Source organism: Gymnogyps californianus, chromosome 1, assembly GCF_018139145.2.
Source record: "Gymnogyps californianus isolate 813 chromosome 1, ASM1813914v2, whole genome shotgun sequence".
Taxonomy (NCBI): domain Eukaryota; kingdom Metazoa; phylum Chordata; class Aves; order Accipitriformes; family Cathartidae; genus Gymnogyps; species Gymnogyps californianus.
In genome coordinates, this window is record NC_059471.1 from 190,639,323 (window position 1) to 190,663,254 (window position 23,932).

At 38.9% G+C, this 23,932-nt stretch overlaps 1 protein-coding gene across 1 annotated transcript in view; it reads right to left on the reverse strand.

The window, feature by feature from the left end:
• The window catches only part of TFEC (transcription factor EC), a 97,552-nt gene that overhangs the window by 17,675 nt on the left and 55,945 nt on the right, over positions 1-23,932 (reverse strand). Inside the window, exons 2-3 of the mRNA XM_050906228.1 lie at positions 21,184-21,435; positions 18,798-18,893 (exon numbers count right to left, since the gene is read on the reverse strand). Coding sequence (XP_050762185.1) covers positions 18,798-18,893; positions 21,184-21,435 — 348 coding nt within the window. The remainder of the gene's footprint in view (positions 1-18,797; positions 18,894-21,183; positions 21,436-23,932) is intronic.

The following is a 23,932-nucleotide window of genomic DNA, read 5'->3' on the forward strand; positions in this document are numbered from 1 at the left end:
GTTCCAGGGATAGTACAACTATATTAAAGAGTGAACTCATATTAGCTCTAGACACATATTTAATTACTTCCTACATTCATGTAAATGAATTTGGCTTATTGAAATGATATGAAAACAGAATGATAGAAAAAATTGAGAGTCAATGTGACTCCTATAGTTATTCCAGTGGACTTTGGATAAGGCTGTTATATGGTTTAGGCTACTCATTTTGTGAAATGCTAGGAAATAGTAACGACTGAAAATGATATAATCTAATAGAAAATCTAACAAATGAGAAATGCATATCTATCATATTTTACATATTTCACACAGCTGTGTGCATGAGTTCAATAACTTGCATGAAACTGGTGGCAATCTTTTTAATTTATAAGATTATCAATACCATTAATGAAAAAATCAGAATTGTAAACCACAGTTTGACACAAACACATGAGGTACATCAACAATTACTTCTAATTTTCAAGCAGTAATTAATTTTTATCCTCGAAATATAGTTAAATTTCTAGTCTATTTACAAAGGTGTGAATTCAAACAACAAGGCCCAAATGCAAGAGAAAAGGTCGTGAACAGCCAGCTTAGCTGATAGTGACAAAATAATACCAACACACCTGAAAGTTCAGAAGTGTGTGAGGGTTCAAAAGAGGGTGAGTAAACTCAACTTAAAACCACAGGTAGACATTTCAGCTGAATTCGATTACACAGTTCATGAAGGTACTTCTATCTAACTCAGCTGCCATTGTCTGGAGTGATAAGAGTTCATATGCCTCCTTCCATCAGCAGAACCACTGGAGCAGTGTCATCCCACACAGCCAGAGCTGTAAGCGAGTATCTGTCCACGGTCTATGTCTGGCTGCACTAATGCTTCCATTGAGCAGTGAAAGGCATGAAATATTTTCCCAAATGTCCCATATCATCTTTGTTTCACACAGATGGTCTCCAGCATTTTTCCCCTCATCATTTGGTAATTTTTATCAGTCATTAGGAAAGCAGAGTCATAACTCCATGTGGAGATGATGAAAATGAAACCCAAATGCAAGTCATTTATCTACTGATGGCTACAATCCTATAACCTCACTAATTAGAATGATTCACATATGTGTTAATCCAGAAGGGAAAGGCAAGGACGGAGAGGCAGTGGGGTAGCCCTGTATGTTAGGGAGTGTTTTGATTGTCTAGAGCTTGATCATGGTGACGATAGGATTGAGTGTTTATGGGTAAGAATCAGGGTGAAGGCCAACAAGGCAGATATCATAGTGGGAGTCTGTTATAGACCACCCAACCAGGATGAAGAGGCAGACAAAACATTCTATAAGCAGCTGGGAGAAGTCTCACAATCGCTAGCCCTTGTTCTCGTGGCGGACTTCAACTTACCAGATGTCTGCTGGAAATACAACACAGCAAAGAGGAAACAGTCCAGGAGGTTCCTGGAGTGTGTGGAAGATAACTTCCTGACACAGCTGGTAAGGGAGCCAGCTAGGGAAGGTGCCCTGCTGGACCTGTTGTGAACAGAGAAGGACTTGTGGGTGATGTGATGGTTGGAGGCTGTCTTGGGCATAGCGATCACAAAATGATAGTTTTTGATTCTTGGAGAAGTAAAGAGGGGGGTCAGCAGAACTGCTACCTTGGACTTCTCGAGGGCAGACTTTGGCTTGTTTAGGAGACTGGTTGACAGAGTCCCTTGGGAGGCAGTCCTGAAGGCCAAAGGAGTCCAGGAAGGCTGGTCATTCTTCAAGAAGGAAATCTTAAAGGTACAGGAGCAGGCCATCCCCATGTGCCAAAAGACGAGCCGGCGGGGAAGAAGAGTGGCCTGGCTGAACAGAGAGCTTTGGCTGGAACTCAGGAAAAAAAGGAGAGTTTATGATCTTTGGAAGAAGGGGCAGGCCACTCAGGGGAACTACAAGGATGTCATGAGGTTATGCAGGGAGAAAATTAGAAGGACCAAAGTCCAGCTAGAACTTAATCTGGCTACTGCCACAAAAGACAATAAAAAATGTTTCTATAAATACATTAGCAACAAAAGGAGGGCTAAGGAGAATCTCCATCCTTTATTGGATGCAGGGGAAACTTAGTGACAAAGGATGAGGAAAAGGCTGAGGTACTTAATGCCGCCTTTGCCTCACTCTTTAATAGTAAGACCAGTTGTTCTCGGGGTACTCAACCCCCTGAGCTGGAAGACAGGGATGGGGAGCAGAATGAAGCCCCCGTAATCCAAGGGGAAATAGTTAGCAACCTGCTACACCACTTGGACACACACAAGTCTATGGGGCTGGATGGGATCCACCCAAGGGTACTGAGAGAACTGGCGGAAGTGCTCACCAAGCCACTTTCAAACATTTATCAGCAGTCCTGGCTAACCGGGGAGGTCCCAGTTGACTGGAAGTTAGCAAATATGATACCCATCTACAAGAAGGGCCAGAAGGAGGATCCGGGGAACTACAGGCCTGTCAGTCTGACCTTGGTGCCAGGGAAGGTTATGGGGCAGATCATCTTGAGTGCCATCACACAGCATGTACAGGACAACCAGGTGGTCAGGCCCAGTCAGCATGGGTTTATGAAAGGCAGGTCCTGCTTGACTAACCTGATCTCCTTCTATGACAAGGTGACCTGTTTAGTGGATGAGGGAAAGGCTGTGGATGTTGTCTACCTAGACTTTAGTAAATCCTTTGACACTGTTTCCCACAGCATTCTCCTGGAGAAACTGGCTGCTTATGGCTTGGATATTTGTACTCTTCGCTGGGTAAAAAACTGGCTGGATGGCTGAGCCCAAAGAGTTGTGGTGAATGGAGTTAAATCCAGTTGGCAGCTGGTCACAAGTGGTGTTCCCCAGGGCTCGGTATTGGGGCCAGTTTTGTTTAAGATCTTTATCAATGATCTGGACAAGGGGATCGAGTGCACCCTCAGTAAGTTTGTAGACGACACCAAGCTGGGTGGGGGTGTTGATCTACTGGAGGGTAGGAAGGCTCTACAGAAGGATCTGGACAGGCTGGGTCGATGGGCTGAGGCCAATTGTATGAGGTTCAACAAGGCTAAGTGTCAGGTCCTGCACTTGGGTCACAACAACGCCATGCAATGCTACAGGTTCGGGGAAGAGTGGCTGGAAAGCTGTCTGGCGTAAAAGGACCTGGGAGTGTTGGTCAACAGCTGGCTGTATATGAGCTGGCAGTGTGCCCAGGTGGCCAAGAAGGCCAGTAGGATCCTGGCTTGTATCAGAAATAGTGTGGCCAGCAGGACTAGGGATGTGATCGTCCCCCTGTACTCAGCACTGGTGAGGCCGTACCTCGAATACTGTGTTCAGGTTTGGGCCCCTCACTACAAGAAAGACATTGAGGTGCTAGAGTGTGTCCAAAGAAGGGCAACGAAACTGGTGAAGGGTCTAGAGCACAAGTCTTACGAGGAGCGACTGAGGGAACTGGGGTTGTTTAGCCTGGAGAAAGGGAGGCTCAGGGGAGACCTTCTCGCTCTCTACAACTACCTGAAAGGAGGTTGTAGCAAGGTGGGTGTCGGTCTCTTTTCCCGAGTAACAAGTGACAGGACGAGAGGAAACGGCCTCAAGTTGCGCCAGGGGAGGTTTAGATTGGATATTAGGAAAAACTTCTTCACCAAAAGAGTTGTCAAGTATTGGAACAGGCTGCCCAGGGAAGTGGTGGAGTCACCATCCCTGGAGGTGTTTAAAAGATGTGTAGATGTGGTGCTTCGGGACATGGTTTAGTGCTAGACTTGGCAGTGCTAGGTTTACAGTTGGACCTGATGATCTTAAAGGTCTTTTCCAACCTAAATGACTCTATGATTCTGTGATTCTAATCACTAAGAGTGTCAAAACCATTGTTCTGCCGTGCCATGAAAGGGAAGCTTTGATCTAATGTTAACTGTCCTAAATTATTCTCCAGAACTTGGACATCAGAGAATAACCCTATTCAACGGCACCGTCAGAGAGCTTACAAAATTATCACTCATTCAACTATCTTGAAAGCACTAATTTCTGAGCTGCAGAATCTGTCTTTCTGATTGAAACATTCACAGGTGTGACAAATATGACCATTTTTAATAATCCATATGTAGGGTACTCCTGGGGAATAGAGAGTGGTAGGTTTGACCCTCCTTAAGTCTGTCATTGTCTCAGTCAGTGCGCTGAAGGATTGGATAACAGAATAAACAACTCACTCATCTGGCCATAAAAAGGACACACAAAAAAAGGTTCTTTTCTTCATACCTACATCCCTTCCAGACTTAGGCTTGCTGTCTCTCTTCAGCATTTGTCTGGGTGATTCTGCTTAGTACAAAAGCAGTTGTGCCTCTTTCTTCCTGTGCATTTAGTAGAAATCTCAAGTATATTGTAATGGCCACTATGATGGATAAGTGCCTTCTTTGTGGACAGAGCCACTGGTGATCTCCCTTTGACACACTGTCTTCATTCTCTGTTAGCCAGCACAGCATTTTCACACTTACAGTAGGGCAAAGTGGGTATAAAGCACCAGTAAATTAGACTACCTTTGACAGTTGCTTCGTTCCTACAGAAATGGTGACACATGGAAAAATCTGCGATGAATTAGTGTGTGAGGAATAACTCTCAATGTCAGGATTCAGGATCAGGAGGAGAAATAGAGGGTGATTAATCTGACCTGTCTTGGACACTTAGAGTGAACCGAATCAACTCTATTTCTTCCTTTTGACTCTAAAGAAAGCCTGGGGTGACTGTTGCAAGCTTTCCACCTGTACCTTCTCACGAAACCTCACTGTGGTCCTAATGTGAAAATTTCCAAATAAACTCTTATTTTAAAAATCACATAAGAACAACAAAGCAAACCAGACTGGATCTTTCTTGACAAATATTCACATTTCTGATTATGGGAGAGTTTTAAAAACACACAGTCAAAAACATATCAAAATATTTTGTTGAAACTCTCTACCTGAATTTGCCCTGCATCAATATCAAGCATGGAAAAGCCCAAGGAATTTCCTTGCTAATGTTACTCAACACTGAGAACAATCTTAAAATAGAAATTGACCAATTTTGATACAACATAAGGAAACATACTTTTTTTATCTGTCAAAGCAGGAAGCTCTTTTAGAAAAGTAGACATCTGGGAAACAACTGATTTTTAAATTACAAAATTAAAATATATAGCACAATATATTATAGAAATTGTGTGTCAAAATACGACTAGTTGTTTGGATATGCACTAAAACTCCATGCACCATAATGAAATTTATTTCTTACAATGTCGTGTAAGTGGGGAAAGTTTTTGCAGTACTGAGGCTTCAAACAGCTTCCAGTTCTACATTACAAGATGAATATATACATTGACATAATCTTACAAAAATCCAATCCAATCTTACTAAAAGTACAAATCATTTGCAATGGCATAATTATATGATATGTGTACAATGATGATCTTACAATTATATAGCGCTGTCAAACCTGACGAATCCCAAAGCACTTTAAAACTCCAGCTGATTACACTGTGTCAAAAGCATGTTCTTGCTTTCAGATTAGAGATGTGGAAACACAGACATTTGTGTATACACATTCATAAGTCCCAGGAAATAATCTATTTATCCTGCAGGTTTCATGAACTATATTTGTTCACACCTGTGTTGTTCTGAGAAGTCCTAGTAAGTCACATAATTTCCAACCTTTCCATTCATGATACATATATTTAAGTATGTGGGTCTTGAGAATTTAGATGCAAGTGGCTTGTAAGGGATGAGCACACACATATTAAAAATAGCCGTATATAATTAGCCATTTTTCCTGCTTCTAAAATACAGCCAGCCTTGGACAAAAGATTAACAACCTTTAACACAGCAAATGGTTAAGTGGGAATAACCAGTGACAGTGTGGTACAGGAAGAGAATAATACCATATCTAATTAAAACTGCAAGGAGAATTAAAGAAAGCAGACTGTAATTAACGAAGTTAGCATTTGGCAAGGACACTGGGGTTAACGTTCTTCCTTTTGTATAAAGTGTCATGGGATCTTCAATGCCTGTGTGCAAAGACTGGAACATGAGAATTTCCATTTATGGGGCTCAGTCCTGAAAGATGCTCAACTTTGAAGCTTAGACCAATTATAAAAGCAAACTTCAGCTGGAGTACCTGAGCGAGTGCCTGGCTTGAGCTCAGCAGCACCTCACAAGAGCCTGTGACCTTGTGCTTGCTGGCAGTGTCCAAGACAAGTACTGTAAAGGCCTCATCCAGAGGAGCTTGTTATATTCAATACTTGGGTCTGAACTGCTGTGCAGGCAGGATTGTGTGGCAGATATTAAGGGTTTGTTACCCGCATGGATGTCTAGCAATGGACAGCTCTGATCACAATTTGCAGTCCCTAATAACAAGTTATGCTTTTTTTAAAGAAAAACATTACTAAGCCGGGAAAAACATCGCCTCATTAAGGGAAATAATGTGGTATTCCAAATCCCATAGCATGGCAGCTATTGGTAAATATGTAATTTCAAGGCAGACTTAAACCAAATAGCATTTCCATATCTTCCAGGAATGAAAGAGAAGGATTCTTAATATGATAATAAAATATATGGATATGGGTTGTCTGTGCCTGTTCACCTGTAGTCCCTAGACAGCTCTATGTCACAATAGGGTTTACTTATGTGATCACATACTATTTAGTATTTTTCCATTTTGGCTAATTTTTGCATGATGTGTTTGTCTTACAGTAACATTCAAGTCTGTAAGGATCATGGCTCTATGACAGTCAATGTTACACAGCTAGAAAATAACAGCCTAACCCTCTTCTGAAGTCAGCTAGATTTTTCTTAATTTAAAAATTCTGCTGAATGTGGTAATGCCCAGTCTGGACTAGAAAGCATTTCCTGGATATTGGGTTCATTTAACATATCATCACATAATCCATTTCATAAACCAATAATACTCTGTCTAAAACCAATTAGGTTTCACATCTCCAATATTTTTGTTTGGAGTATGTTCCAAAAGTTGAATGATCGCAAATTATTGTTAAAAAGCTTTCTTTTTATTTCCATTCCTAGACAAATTTTATTTTGGTTTTGTGTTCCTTTAACTTATATAGTTCATTGTTTAACATCCCCATGGGATTATTTTATGTGACCATAGCTCCCTTAAGCCTTTGATTTGCTAAATTGAACAGGCCATGCTTCTTTAGCCAGACTTCCCATGCTATGACATGGCCTCTCTCTACCGGTCTCTATGAACAGGCCTCTCTCTACCTTTCCTGCTTTGAATTAGTTTTTCTGAAGGGTGGACACCTTCGCTGTCTACAGCACTCTAAAAGTTTTGTACCCAGTGAATGCCACAGTGGATATTTCCTTGTGTCTCTTGGAAATCTCTCTCGTGATGGATCCTAAGATCATATTTATCTCCTTTTTGCAGTCCCATCATTTTGATGGCTTATAGTCATCCTCTGAGCAACTAATGTAACCAGATCTTTCTCTGTCATCTCCAGTTAATGAGCTCTCAGCTTACTGCAGACATTCCTGTTATTAGTATTTAAATGAATGACCTTGCACTCAGTACTATTACATTCCTTCCATTTATACTATTCTGTCATCACAGTCATATAATTCTTCCTCTACAATATCCTCATCCTCCTTTGTATGGGCAATACTTTCTATTTTTGCTACCTCAGTAAATTTCGTCATCATAAACGTATTTTTTGTACCAAGGTCACTAATGAAAATATTAAATAAACTGAGGCTGAGGATTGATTCTTGGAGCACTTCATTAACATCTTCTCTTTTAACAAAATCTTTATCATCTCTTTAGCTTGCCCCTTAACCTGAAAAGACTCCTGTTCAGTTACTTTATATATAATCTGTATTGCATTTTACTAATATGCATTCATAAAAGAAGGCTACAATCAACAAACCCTGGACATGCAGGACTAGCTAGAAAGACTAATTCCAGTAGCAAACAGCTCTCCATACATCCAAAAGGATGTCACTAGTCATGGAAGTGATGGAGGACATGTACAATTTTAAAGAGCAGACACCTTACATGTTCTAGTTGCCTAAAACGGCTAAACCCTAGCATAGCAAGGGCTTTTCACCAAAGGCATGTGGACTGTCCTGACAGGTCAAAACAGTTCAGCAGCTAGCCTGCTTTCCCTTGAGGGACCTGGGAACAGGCAGCAGGATGGACTGTCCTGTTAGTGGAGGCTTATTTCCAGCTACCGTTTCTCGCAGGGTCTTATTTCCTCACAGTCACATTCACAAGCCCAAGTGTATGATCAGAAGGGTCAAGATGCTCCCAGAAAATAGAGGTGAGGACCAGACTGCCTCTACCAGAGGTCTTCATTCTGCCCAGGTCAGAAGAGCCCATGAAAAAGAGGGCAAGTGGGAAGCCAGCTGCAGGAATAGTCCTGCTAACAGAAACTTCCTTTGCTACCCTCTTTTTCAGGGTTAATAACTGCAGACTTGCTACTCACCAAGTGTGTCTACATGCCTATATTTCCTGCAGTAACAGAAGTATTGCATACATCCAGAGCAGTTGTTGTGCAGTACAGACAGTTCTGAGGATCATTGGCCCTATTACACATGGTCAGATTGCCTGTACTGCACCTACAGACTTGGCAAACTCAAATAACAGGGAAGCATAACACATGCTGCTTTATCTGTCACAAGAAGAAACTATGTAGCTGCCTAACCTGAAAGGTTGAGTACTATATCTGCAAGAGAAAATTTCTTTTGGTGCTTGGTAAAAATTAGTACTTTCTCAGACTGCATCTAGAATGAAGTGTTCACATGTGAAATATTAGTACAATACTTCATCCTTTCCCACCCCTAAATATATCCCACTTAAATCATGTTCTCATGAACCAAATTGATAGCATCACTTCAAAGGACAGTTTTGTAAAATGAGGCTATTTGTCCTTCTTAGCCACAAAAAATATGTTAGCACCCATTCGTTTCAATGTGGTTCTTGCTTATTCATTTTAATTAAAAAATCAATGCAGGGATTTCACGAAGTTTTTATACTATTATCTGATATATGCATCCCAAATGTAAATTTGGAACTGTGTCCACAGTTCATTTTACATATCAAGTAAGAGTTTGTTCAGTATTTGTGTTACTAGGGTACAAAACATAAAAAACACATACTTAATTCCTCGTCATTCCATTCCTATTTATTCATGACAGGTAAACAAAACTTCTTTTCAATCTTTGAAGTTCGCAGATTAACTTCAATATGTGCACTGAATTTGGCCAAATAGTGGGTTGATCAATAAGTGTATAATAACCCAGTCATTGCAAATCCATTTTCTAAATAGTAATATCTCATATACTGCGTGTTTCCAATTTTTGACAAGGGGAAAACTGGGGTAATTCTTGTATCTTCAATGCGTGTTTTAGTAAATTGTGACTTTTCATCTAATTTAAAGGTATTGCAGACAGGATGTGTAATCTTGTGGGTCAATACAAGTCCTGTACTCAGAAGACTGGGGTTCAACCTCTGGCTTGTTTTTTGCAATTGCTGTGTTGCTTGAAGAAGGTTGAACAACACAAGCTGTGATATCCTTTTTTTTTGTAAGGATGTGTTTACACTGTCAACTGTCAAAAAAGTTGTAGTATACTGGTTTTAGAGTCTAGGACAAGAAGATCCCATTCACAGCTAAATGTTATAGGTCCTTTTGTAATTGCAATACAAAATACTTATATTTGAAAATAGATGGTCTTTAGTAATAACTAATACCCAAATATTCCATTTCCTCTTTTTATTATCTAAAGAGAACAGCAAAAAAGCAAATGCTTCCCTTTTCAGACTTGTTTTCCTTTGAACAAATTGTATCTCCTTCTATATTTATCTTTAACATGGTTCATAATTACACACTCCTCAACCAGGGACTTAATGTTCAGATATATTATATTACATATTATATATTATGCATGAAAACTGGTTCATTTTTTATCTTCAAATAATGATCATCAAGCTGGTTCATTATTCATCAGAGAAAAATGAACTCTGTTCATATTCCCAGTTACAGTACATTCCTCCCTGATCATATACATAGAAGTCCATTGTCTAGATAAATGTCTGATCAAATATGACCAAGCAAAAGAATTTTCTGGAGAATCAGCCTTTTGCAGGAGAGTTGTAAAGACTGCAGGAAAGTCTGTTCTTTCAGTTATCATCTCTTAAGTATATGTTTTTAGCTGCTCTTGGCTTTTCTGGTTGCAAAACTAACATAAAAGACATGGACCAAAAGTGAAGCAGTGTTGTGATACTGTCATCATCCAACTTGCAGCTGGAAATCAAACTTCACAAGAGTACTGCCCCACTAACCTCCAGGGTCTGAAACCCCAAAAAACCAATTAAATGACAGCTCTGTTAGCTGTTTTACTAAAGTTATTTCACTAGTGACATCAGCTAATACACTAATTCCTGGTTCCATCCAACTTCTATTTCTCTGGCTACCATATGTAAATGCATATACCAAATCATTCAAATTCTTCCTCTAAAAACAATGAACAAACATCAGCAGAAAAACACAAGAAAAGTGAAAAATTGAGGCTGAGGGACAGGTGAAAACCAGATTTTTTTGCAGGATTAGAACATGGGGCATTTTCTCTTAAATATAGATGCTAACATCTCTATTACCAGTATTTATATTATTTATTTTATATATATATTATACGCTTTATATTATGTCCTCTTACATTTCACATATCACCTAAGTATCTGAATACATTACAGTAAGGTATTTACTGATTTCTGTGATCTAGCGTGTTCAGATGGATTCACATGTACCATGCAGAGTTTCATTTTACTTGGAATTTCTTTCTGTAGTGGTTGATTTCAGATATATTCACAAGTGTTTATGTCTAGTGTAAATATGAATGCATAGTTAACTACTTCATAAACTACAGTACCCATATAGTAAAGGTCATAGAAGGCCTTGACTGTTGGAGAAGGAGGTGCTAAAAAAAGCAGTTGTATCCTTCAGGAGTTCATTTCTCAAAATGGCTTTCAAGAAATCTTTGTGTTTTCCACAAGTTAGCTTTATCTTGCAGTAAGAAGCTTGACTATGCCTGGAGAACAAAGTAAACGGCCACTGTTTTTGTCTCTGACCTCACAAGTCTTTTATTCAACCTATGTAAATGCCATTGACAGAAATTCATAAAGTTTAGCTCCAGAAGCGATCATAACCTATACATTACAGACCTCAAGGAGCTTAATGTAGCCTTCTCTATTATCTGTCATCTACTAAGGACTTCAGGTCTTGCTGTATACAGACAACAACATGAGACATGCAGCAGAGGCTGTGCATCGGGGCTTTGGGATAAGACAGAATCTTCCTGGTGGCCCCAAACAGCAGGAATTTGCTTGCGGATCCAGCTGCACAGGAGCTTAGAATTAGTGAGGAGTGCATATTAGGAGAATTAGAAACTTATTTTGTCTATCCTTTTCTCTTACCTCTGTTCAATGTGTGTTAAGCTCTGAGATGAAGACCATGTTTGTAAGAGGTACTTACATACAAACAACTGTATATTTTAGAATAATACTTCCATTTATGTCTATTTACCTTTCCGAAAGAGAAAACCAAAGAGGCAAAAAAGGAACTTTTCCTTCATTTTATAGTGTCTTGGTTTCGGCTGTGACAGAGTTAACTCTCTTCCTAGTAGCTGGTACAGTGCTGTGTTTTGGATTTAGTGTGAGAATGATGTTGATAACACGCTGATGTTTTAGTTGTTGCTAAGTAGCGCTTAGCTTAAGCCAAGGACTTTTCAGTTTCCCATGCTCTGCCAGCAAGCAGGTGTGCAAGAAGCTGGGAGGGAGCATAGCCAGGGCAGCTGACCCGAACTAGCCAAAGGGGTATTCCATACCATGGAACGTCATGCACCAAATAAGATGGTGGTGCATCCACATGTGACACCCAGTTTTTGCATCACTTGTCTTTTCTGGGGTGTTATTTCTTTTTTTTGTTATATTCTTTTTCATTACAACTATTATCATTCTTAGTAGTGTATTTTTATTTTTACTTTAGTTATTAAACTGTTCTTATCTCAACCCATGAGTTTTACTTTTTTTTCTTTTTTTCCTCCTCCCCACCCCACGGGGAGGGGGGAGGGGGAAGCGGCTGCGTGGTGCTGAGTTGCTGGCTGGGGTTAAACCACGACACATAGTTATGAAAAAATTTACTCCAGCTGCATGAAGCTTGAGTTTTCTAGCTCCCTTCAGCCAGAAAGCTCTACCCCCAAAATAGAGAAGGGTTATTAGACATTGTGCTATTAGAGTGTTAGAGACAGAGCTGAGCTATTTGGGCATTTTGCACAGCTTTTGAGTGCTGTAACTATGTAAAAGTGGACCACAGTTCTTCTCCTGACCCGAAGTATTGTATGCTCTATGCTATGAAGACCTTTTCTACAGCATGAGGTAAATTGCAAACACTCATACCCAATCTATTTGGAGTACTTAGAGCAGGCAAGAGAACTGTACACTGCGCATTTCAGCCTCAAACTACTACATTGTCTGAAATACTGAAAACAAACCTTCATCTGGCATCTGTATGACATTTAAAACAGCAGTGGCAGTGATAGCAAAAGACACCTCCAGCTGCAGAACAGAGGCCTGAGGAGTTCTCAGCTTGTGCATTTCATTGTTAGTTCTCTGCAACTGAAAGACACAATTTCCTATCTAGCACCTTTATATTATTGAAGAAAGACAAAGAAAATATTTGCTCACCAGTTTTATTTTTGAGGAGTCTATTATTTCCTCAATAGCTACCAACTGTTCCTTCTCCTTCATTTTTCTTTTTCGTTAAACTTGGAAAAGATACCAGGGAGTGCTAGACAGAAGTTTATATACTTAGGTGAACTTTGATTCTTCCTTGGACTTTAAGACTAATCTAGTGTAGAATGTGATTGACAAAGCATTTTCATTGATGTTATGCAGCCTTTTCAAGTTACCCAACCTAAGCAAATGAGGTTGTTAATGTTTAGTCTGGCCCTTTCTCTAAAATGGTTTTAAACTTTAGCAGATTTTATAAAGTTATAGAGGTTGCCAAATGACATCGGTATTCACTAAATAAAAAATACTCATGATTATGCAGCAGGGGGCTGCCTAGATCAGCAATACTATATGCACCTCTAATGGAAACCTGGTTTTACTTCATGATTGAATAATCACAGCAATTATTGAATAAAATACTTCGGAGGATACTTACTTGAATTTCTTTTTTCTGTATGATTTCTGGGAATGGGACAGACAGCAGTTTTTGTAATCCATCCAGATGGTAACCATCAGTATTTGACAAATAATTAATACAAATAGAAATTATTAATGCCATGATGAGAAACTGTGACCTCAAAGACCTTGTAATAGCAGTGAGATTTCACAGACAGTGCACTGTGCTTTTATCATAAATAGTGTCTCCATAAAATCAAATACAGAGTTAACAGATTTAATCAGAACTTTATACTGGCTGTAGTTAACAGAATCATAAAAATTAGAGAAGGAAAACATCTATCCTGTCCTGTCCTGATCTAACCTCTACTCCATGTCTGTACAACACAAGATTTTTTCAAATGCCAAAGGAGCTCAACAAATACAAGTGAGCCACAGGGCAACTGAGGATTTTCTCCATAAGCTGTTTTCCTGCAAGAGTGACAGAAGTGGGGCAATCCCAACTGACTTGACTCGAAGCAGACTGGAAGCAGACCGTAGCTCCCAATCTTAGTGAAATAGCACACTATGAATCTATGAAATGAAGTCATGCAAGTGAAGCAGCGAAGCCTTGCAGGATCCCTCAAGAGGTGACCTATTGCAAGACAATGCCTTCACACAGCACTGCGCTCCCCACTCTGCCACCGTTCCCCAAGCCCAGCTGGCCCCCCGGCTCAGCCGTGCCATCTAACGGCTAGCAAAAGCCCTGCCTTTCAGCATGCCCAGGTGCTTTTTCTTCCCCTCTCTGTTAGTGATTTAATTCTTCTTTTCCTGGCATGTAAATACCACATATATCAAGTCCGATTTAAAGGTGGACTGAGGAACTTTGGTTAGCTTCACAGATAGGCGAAGTTCCCAACAACAGATTCATTGCTTGTGACAGCTCTAAATCTCTGAGGTGATGTGAACTTCAAAGCACCAATGACACTGTAACTATTTCAGTATGCAGTTAGAGCTGGAGCTGTTGGAGGAATTAAGGCTGTTTCAAATCTTTAAGTATTTCTTTCCTTTAAAGGAAAGAACCATTTTGGAAACTATTTTGGAGATTTATTTTTTTTTTAATAACTTGTTTTAACAGATATTTGTTCCAGCTTTGTCTAGGACTACCAAGGCTCTTCTATTCCCTGAGTGAGAATAATTCTTCAGATCACACTTATGGTGCATTTATCCATATATAACAATGAAATCTGTGCTTTCTATTGGTTAGAAGCCATTGTTTTCAGGAAACATTCCTGCTGGCAAGCTCATTCAAGGGGATAAAGAAAGAAAACATTTCTTAAATATTATGAATAAATCAACATAGAAACATTTTTTCTTGGCTCTATTTAGTATTGGTAAAAACTCAACAAAAATATTTTCCATGGAGAAGCTTTCCATTTTCTCCCAAGCAATCCAAAAGAAGCTGTTCCATCTTGTTTAGTCATTCAGTATCTACTACTCCAGCAACAGTGAGTCCAACTCATTCAACATATCACCAGTTGGCCCACTGCTGGTGATTTTTTGAAGTCCAGTTTTATGGTAGTGCTCTGCCCCAAGCACTACTCTGCACTACTCCTTAGCTCTCACCACAAGCCATCTAATTGCTACAGAGCCTCTATCCCCAGGCTTCTTCAAGAATAATTCTGAAAGCTCTTGTTTTCTTGTGCACCAGAACAAAAGACTACTTAGAATCCTTGGAAATGTTCACAAAATTAAATTATTTTCTGGCCGGTCCCACCCAGCACAGTGCAAGAGAAGCCTGTCCACTTGCAGAACAGTAATATCCTCTCATTTTATTGTCATTCCAAGCCAGTCAATCTCCTAGTACTTTTGATGTAAGTTTTAGTGGACTGCATGTCAAGTAGAGGACATTATCCCAGTAGCTGTACAGTGATTATCTGGGCTATAGCAGTTATTTCTGAATGAAAATACTGGTAAAATGCCAAATGTTTTCATAGAGATCACTGTTGTGCTTGCTAAATTACTGGGTTTTGTGGTGAGTCCTAGGGCTGTATAAATATATTAGCAAAACAAAAGAACATTTAGTAACAAGTAGATGTTCACTAGGTCACGCACTGTCAAATCACACCCTGAAAAGCACAGAGATCCTATTTTTTAACTCTGTCTCTCTCCGCTGTGACTAATGCTCTCCACATCTGCCTTAATACAGCATGTTTCTTAAATTTCCCTTTTTCAGATATTAAAAGGAATGTAGACTACAGCTTTTTAGAACTTGCTCTAAACTTTTAATGATGGTGTCATATACGCTTTACATTAACAGACCTGCACATCTACATTTCCTGTGTTCTGACCATTTGGAAGTTCATAAACTTTAAATTCACTACAGAATGTAGAATAGACTGTGAGGATTTTGAAAAAGAATTGAAGTCTGATAAAAATGAAAAATATTTACTTTTCAAAAGTCTGTCACCATATCTGATATACATAACATTAGTTTCCTTCTAAAACTCACTCATATATTTTGTTTCATTTTTGTAATGATTCCTATAAGGTCAGAAAGAAACCTGTTGCTCCTAATATGATACTTAGAGAAGAAATGAATTTCTTACAATATAGATAAATATGTTGCTGTCTGTTAGTAAACATTTTCATAAAACTAAACTATTATGACAAGGAAAAAATACTTTTAATTGGTGTCATCTTCAAGGGTTTTTTTATTAAATCTTACCTTCTCCATGGTGAACAAACAGTTGTCATCAAAGGATAGTTCATAAGAATAGTTATGATTTGATTTCAGCTGTGTTTTCTGGACAAAGCTATAACTGGGTTTACAAATACTTTCAGAAGAATCAAGACCTCTTACATATAGGGAGGACTTAGTCTTATATTTTAACTGAACTTCTACAAAATTATGATAAAAAGTAGGTTTCTACCAGTAGGGTACTGTTAAGAGCAATAGAAACACAGCCAGAGAATTCCCTACTTTGAGCAATTCTTAAGTTGCCACCCAAAACCAGAGTGTTTTATGAAATTATGAATTTGGGTCCAAACACAATAAAAGCCAGACAATCCACTCTTCAGAAGCTGTAATTATTTTAATGAGAGATGGAGGAATGTTCTTGTTTTCACTTCTCTGATTCTACTAATACATGACTGTAATCATTAATTCAGGGTCAGACAATGAGCCTCTGAGCAATTATTCACATGAGTGGTCCCACAGAATTCAATGTCCTTATTTAATGTGCCATTAAAATGGTACATGGGTGCATCTAACTAAAGCAAACATTAATTCACTGCAACACACAACAGGTAGCACTACAAAGTCCCTAATCTCAGCCACTATGTATTGAGAAAAACGAGAAAAGAAAATGGCTTCATGTATTTGGCTTGTTCAAGAAAAGATTTTGCTGAAAAAACACCCTAGCCTTATACCACATTCTGAAAACCAAGAGAGTCAGATTTTTTCAGAATTTTAGTAAGACTACTCTACACAGTTTGGGCAAATTCAAGACAATGCCAAGGAGGGAAAAATCTAAGATGAAATTCTAAAAATACTTAAGCATTCCACGAAAGGAGTGTAAAGAGGAATCACCAAATCCGCCAGGTAAATGGGCAACTCAGTCTCACTTGTGATCTCACTTGCTCTATGTTGATGGCAGCCACCATAGCCATGCACCTTGTTCAGAAGTACGTAAGAGGTAATATGAGTCTTTGTTTAAGTACAGCACAAACCCAGTTCCTCTTCTCAGGGGAATTAGATGTTCTCTCATTCCTGACCATGTCTCCTAGTCCAACACTGTTGTAATATACACATTTTTAACTCAGATAAAGAAAATGTCATTACGTTTAAAGCGATAATGAAAAACTGTATCTAAAAAACTTATTTTCTACCTGCCTCTCTATCTTTCTCTATTGCACAGCTTATGACCAAAATTTTGTGGGCAGATTTAGGATGTTGCCTGAAAGATGCCATAAAAGCGTGAGTCATGAGCTAAATGCCTGAAATCACCTCCATATGCCCATTTATTTCATATATTTTTGACGTACACATTGCCAAAAGAGAAGACAGAAAAGGCAGAGACACTGCTTGATTGCTTCCACTCTGACACAGTTTGCAAGCCTTGTTAAAGGCAGACTATTTTGCCATAGTATTGCACAGAGAGATTTGGAAACACACACTATTCCCTGGCTTACCTAGCACCCTGGTGATTTCCTCAGCACAAACAAAAATCTAAATACCATTACCTGGTCCATAGACATTGCAGGAGTCTCAAATCTTTACAGGTAAGATACCAGCTAGGCCTAAAAGTCATTGCATATTTCGTTGCTCGTCAAGAGTAGGGTATTCAATACATTTTAGAGAAATATGTCCTTCATGGCTGAAGATAAAGGCTAATGAGGCTGGAATTAGCATAGATTAACATCATCCAGTTTTAAAAGGTGTTGAGGGAGTATGAGTCCAATCCAAAACCCAGTATTGATGCCTCTCATCATCATCCTGTGGTACCACACCTGAAAGGATCCTCCCCTGCCTCATGTTAATTTGAGCCAAAATATTAATTCACTCCCCAGGGAGCATTTCTTTGCTATGTTCTGTACTGAGTTATGTATAAATCAGTCTGACTGTATTAGTTCTGTAGCTGGCATGCAAATGCCAGGTATTCATGGAACTATTAATTGCCATTAATACTGGTCTGTGTAGTGGGCAACACAGAGGTGTGAAGATCTTATCTCCTAAGGTATTTTTGTAGCCAGTGATGATCTGTAGTCAGAAAAAGATGTTCCTCCAGTGGGTGATTAAGAGCAAGCACCTGACTGTATTCTGAAATGAACTTTGTAGACTGTCAAAGCCTGTGAAAATCGTTCTGCCTTCACCAGAGTGAAGTTTCCCTTTATCAGTACCCATTTTAAGGCCCTGAGGAAAAAACCTGTGGAAAATTGTGGCCAAGATAAATTAGGGTTGAGAGGACAGAGAACATCCCTTCTATAAAGTGTGTTGCATTACAGTTATTGATAGCTGGTTTTTTCACAAATAATAATGCTCTATGTGGTGTTGTGTCCAGAAAAGATCCATCCTTCCTCTTCAAATGTATAACATATATGGAAATGTAAGTAGCCTTTGTTAATCTTCCGTCATTTCTTTACAGAAAGACATTACAAAATTATAACAATTTGTTACATTTATTCCTATAAAGCATTTCATCTGAAAAGTTACATTTCTCATATTTGTCCTTGAAATTATTCAACTAAGTGCAACTTGCCTTCATGAAAGTCAAGAAATAGAGCCCACCCTTGCTTCAGCATAAGACACTGGAGAAACTACTGTACTGTAGAAACTATTACATGGGGAAGCTTTGACTTTTTTAGATGAGGTAGAAGGATCTTTAAGCAAGACTTTAAAAGGCCTTCTAGGGTCTAGAAACTCCTCTTATCCATAGTCCTGCATGGGAATTAGTACCTCCAATGTGTTATGCACCAGATCTGGTGCTGGGCTAGAAGCCCAAATGCTATTCAGACCACTTAAAACAGCTGTGTCCTACCACATTGGAACCCTTTCCTGTAATATTTCTTGACAAAAAGACAAGCAACTGAAGAGAAAGGAGAATAGTCCACAGCTTTAGCCTCTGAAGTGTGACGTGTGCTTGAATCACTCAATGAAATTCTCTATTATAAACACCAAGACAAAATTCCACAAAATACTTACAGTTCTTTGCATTAGTAGAGGAGTCTCAGAACAACCTATCCCTTCATCATTAAAACTTGATTCCATATTGATTATGTCTTCAATCACCTCTTCCATCTGATAAAATATTTTAAGACCAATCGTTACAAATAATAATGGAAACAATGTTATTCTGAAAATACAGAGGAATTAATCTTGAGTATTTATTACATCAATAAAACTGAATTTTAGAAGTTTATATCTTAAAATTTAAATAATTCAAGCACTTTTACGCAATATTCGTATTTTTTACTTCTTGTGAAAACAGTTTTTGTAGTTTAGCAAGTTACTTCTTTCCTCCCAAACACCAGCCCATTCCCCTTTTTTAACCCCTTATTGCAACACCAAGATCAGATGACAGGAGTGCATTGCTAAGTTGTAACTGTGATCTGTCACCTTCATCAAATGTGTCATATCCACAGTGTATTGTTGCATTGGTGCAGGAAGGCTGAAAGGAACCTGTGGTTCTGCAAGAGCGTGAGTCACTCAAGATTTGGTGTTACACACTGCTCTTAAGATTCAGCAGGCAGAGGTTTGTGTTGTGTTTGGCAGTACACTGGATACTTCTCCAGACGGCCTTCTGGTCCCACCCTTGTTCTAACCTGAATCAAAAACTACTGAAGCAGATGGAATAGCTAATTAATTACTTGGGATGAAACAGTGAATACTTTGCAGACATATAGACATATATAGATTTGGACAAGGTACAGCATGAGTTTTCAATGATAATTTTGGTCTGGCTCCGTTCACAAAATAACTTTGGGAAAGATCCCGTGATGAAGCTGTCACTGTTAACTCTACCATCTGCAGGAGCAGTTGACTCATGCTCTGAGGCTTTTCAAGCAGCTCTTGGGAGCTGTCTGAAGAGCTGTAGCTGAAGGAAATGTAGAGGGTCCTATGCAAAGAAAGAAAGTGTCACACAGGCCAGGGACCTTTTAACACAGACTTTTAGGCCACATGGCCCAGCACAGCTCATAGGTTCACTCCTCTCCCTCTCTAAAAACCAGACGTGCTGTCCCAGGAGTTGTGCCCAGACTTATCTAGGAAAGTGCTGTCAGGGCCAAAAGGATGCCAAGAAATGCCAGCAATTAGACAATATGAATGACTACCGTTCACTGCACCAACCTGTGTGTTGGCTCTATGTTATTTACTAATATAACTATAGCTTACACTGAACCACAGGGCACATCTGCACTAGAAAATTACACCGTGCAAGTCATCTCCCTGAAGCACTGGGATGGGATTATTCAAATCACTGGAAAGAGGCCTGTGAGGATTTTGGCCAGTGCCAACTATCACTCTCCCAGTCATCACCAGGCACAGTTCAGGCGAGTGGTTTACAAGCAGCCATCTTGCTCTCCGGGACAGAGAGTGGTACAAGGATGGGCACCAGTTATTCCTGGTCAGATACCCAAAGTGCCTGAGAAAGGTTCCAGCACACTGCACTTGTCAGCACAGAGGTGACCACAAAGGCCTCCACAAAGGCCATCTAAAATAATCTTTGCAGATTAGTGGCTCCAGTAATCCATAAACCTGACATAAAATGTCAGTTGTCAATGCAGAAGGAATGGAGGGGCCCCAGATAAGCTCTCCAGGAAGTGTCGGGTTTATTTTTTTCAGTTCCCTCATGCTTAGCTGCATAACATCCAAATGCTCAAATGGGTCACAGTGTATTTGTAAGATTCTTCTGTTCTGTTAAAGCCCAAGATATGATACAGCATCTTCATTTCTCATTTCTGTAGGAATTCCCCTTTTACCTAATAAGCAGTCTCTTTTGAAATCTATTGAAGTATTAAAGGCCGTAATGATCTACATCTCACACTGGCTGAGAATCTGACATTTTATAATAGCTGTACCTCTATTAAAATCGATGGTGGCACTAAAGTTAGCATATCTATGCCAATTTACCCAAGATAACCCATGTATAAATATATCAGCTAACTGAAAAATGAATGAGCAATTCTTTCACTTACATCTTTCAGGTAATCAGTATTTAACTTTGTTATGCAGCTAGGATAATACTCTTAGACAGAAATAACTCTCATCTGAAAAAAAAAAAGTTTTGCATTGCAAAGTACGTATTCAAAAAACGTACAGCAATATATGACACATAGATAAAAAGATGCAACAGTACATTTTAACTGGCAGTAATTTAGAAGCCTGATCATGCAATAAGCTATTCACAGGCATTCAAGGGAATAACCCACATAATCTAAAAGGATTCAAGGAGCAAGTACTGCAACTGAAGGCCTCATGAAAGTAAAGAAAGTCATCTCTTGCCCCCTACCAATACAAGGTGGGTCATGTAACTTTTTTGTAGAAGTATGCAAAGCCCATTTCCCCACTCCTTTCACCAGCCCTCTCCTACCGCATTTTCGTGTTCGCCTCCAAGGGCCAGCAGCTTGGTAACGGGGCTTTCTGGTGTGCCAATATCACTGACGGGAGGCATGTGTCCGTTTCTTAAAATGGAGGTCACTCCCGCAGGCTGGATTGTGTGGGAGTGGGACAGGGAGAGCGTCTGGCTGGACAGCTTGGTATCGAGGGTCAGGTACTGCTTCACCTGGTGCCTCTGGCTTTGCTGTATGTGGTATCTAGACTGATTTTCCAAGTGTGTTTGTACCTGGGAAGGAATGGAAATAAGTGCTAAAGTTTCAAGTTACTGTTACCAGTATTTGTCCATATGTTCACTTAAAAAACTTTGAAACAATAGATTCAGCTTTAATAACACTTGAATAGAATTATTATTAACTTTGAATCTTTTTTTTCAGTTTTGCACCCTTACACATTTCTTATTTGTGTACTATTTCCCCCTAACACAGCTGAATAAACCTTCTGAATAATTATCAAAGAAAAATAGAATTAGAAAAAATAAACATGATCCTGAGAAGAGACCAGAAGTATGCTACACATTTTTCTCTTCTCATTTAATAATGATCTCTGTTGAAATCACTGATCGTTACAATCAAATCTACAAGCATATATGTACTCTAAAATTAATACTACAGTGTATTTACTCTTTTGTACTTAAAAGAATAAATACATGTGTAAAGAAAAACATAATCCAACCAACTTAAGTAATATCAACAGCAGCAGACATTCACTCATATCTAAATGCACATTTGGCTCACCTTATAATGAGTACAGTCAGTTAAATGAGGCATTGCCGTACTTTTGCAAAAAAACCCTGTACAACAAAATAAAGAGTCCAAGCTATAGTCCTGGATGACTGTTCAGTGTCCTCAAACAGCGCAGTCTTCTTGAAGTGCCTCTTGAGGACAGATCACTTTTTGAGTTGGTAGGACTTTATAAACTGAGTGGTCATGCCAAAATGGCTAATTGACTAAGACTTTGGGTCATCCTTTGATTACAGAGATTGACAGCTGCTACTTCAAACAGCTCCCATTTCAGATCAATGTCACATTCCTGCAATATAACTACCAGAGGAGCGCTCCATACACAAACCTTACTGTCATTTCAGCCCTGTGGCTTTCTCCTCTTCCTATGGCATGACTGGTCACAAATTTCTTGTAATAAATTTTTCTCAAGTGGCCTCTGTGTAAGCATGATTAATATTTGTTAAATAATAGCAAGACTTGCTTTGCAGCCCTTTTTTCTCCAAAAAAAAAAAAATTCAGTCATTTAAACAAACTTCTTTTTAATTCCCCTAACATACATAAGCAGAGATAAATAGCCCATAAAAGGGGTTTGCATTTAAATGAGCTATATTTTTGTACAATATTGCAGTACCTATTTTATTTTTAATCATGTTATGGTGGCATGTCTAGAATTATTTTAATTATGTTTCTTTAAACTAATTTTCTAGTCATATAAAAAAGATTAAGCCATGCAGTAATGAATATAATATTAATTATTTTGATGTAAGCCTTAAAGTTATTAAATAATATTCCATTAAAATATTGATATAAAATCTTAAATACACTGTTTAGATTTTCCCATGTTTTATGTTAGGAAGGTAGGCATCCCATGTAAGGTATTAAAAACTACATGTGTATCTGGGATTTACTTAAATCATGATATTACTTGTCTTAACTGAGACCTTTGTGCTAGTTTTAGAAAGTGTATAATGTACTGTTAATTTAAGCTGTGATTTATCATGTATAAGGATACATGTAAAACTGTCCCAAATCATTTAGATACTTATGCATCTATTTACTCCTTCAGCTTCAGTAAGACGTAAGCTCATATTGAAAGTTAGACACTCAAGCAGTTTCTTAAATTAGAATCCAAACACGAAATCTACTGCATGCCAGTTTAACCAGAGTATCGATCTTGGGCGAAACGCAATGTGCTGAGGGAAAGAAAATATGTCCCGTTGTATGGCCAGAGCAGGGATTTGCTGTGCACCTTTGTTTTCTGCTGCTGTTGCAGAACCACCCACAGACACTTCGTGCTTATGCTGGACTCTAAGGTCATTGAATGAATCCACGCAAAGTGACCACTACCCAGACCCTTGCATTGCCTAAACTGATGAAGATCTCTTTCTAGCAGTGCAGAGTACTGTAATCAACAACTTTGAAAGCACAGCTTCTTCACATGGAATAAATGGGAGTGGGATCAATGCATAGGTTACAAATGCATCTACTGCATTTCACCCCGACTACTTTTTTCTCTTACATGAAGCTGATGATCACTCCGTAATGAGTAATAAATGGATGTCTTCTTAGAAATTCTACAAGCCTACCTGAATCATGAAATACAGAATATCACATATCTTCAAATTAAATGGGAAAGATAAGAAATTTGCAGTGTCCAAAGTCTGTACTACCTTGTTTTAAAATTTGTTTTTAATAAGGAATTTTAATGAGGAAGTTGGTTCTGCCACAAGAAGATTACTGAAAAGTCAATGGCTTGCTTTTTGCTTTCTCTAGACTTCAGATTGCTAGTGGCAGACCAAAACCTCTGTGCAGCCTGATTTCCTAGTGAACCACCACAGGGCCATCCCATTGGGCAAGGGGAGGATCTGTGAAAGACAATCAGCTAACTGCTGACTAAGTAAAAAATCAAGTTTATCCATCAAGAGTGCTTATTTTGTATGATATTCTTTCAGGGCTTATATCCTGTCAGTACTGTCCTGAACTTCCACAACAGGAAAAGAA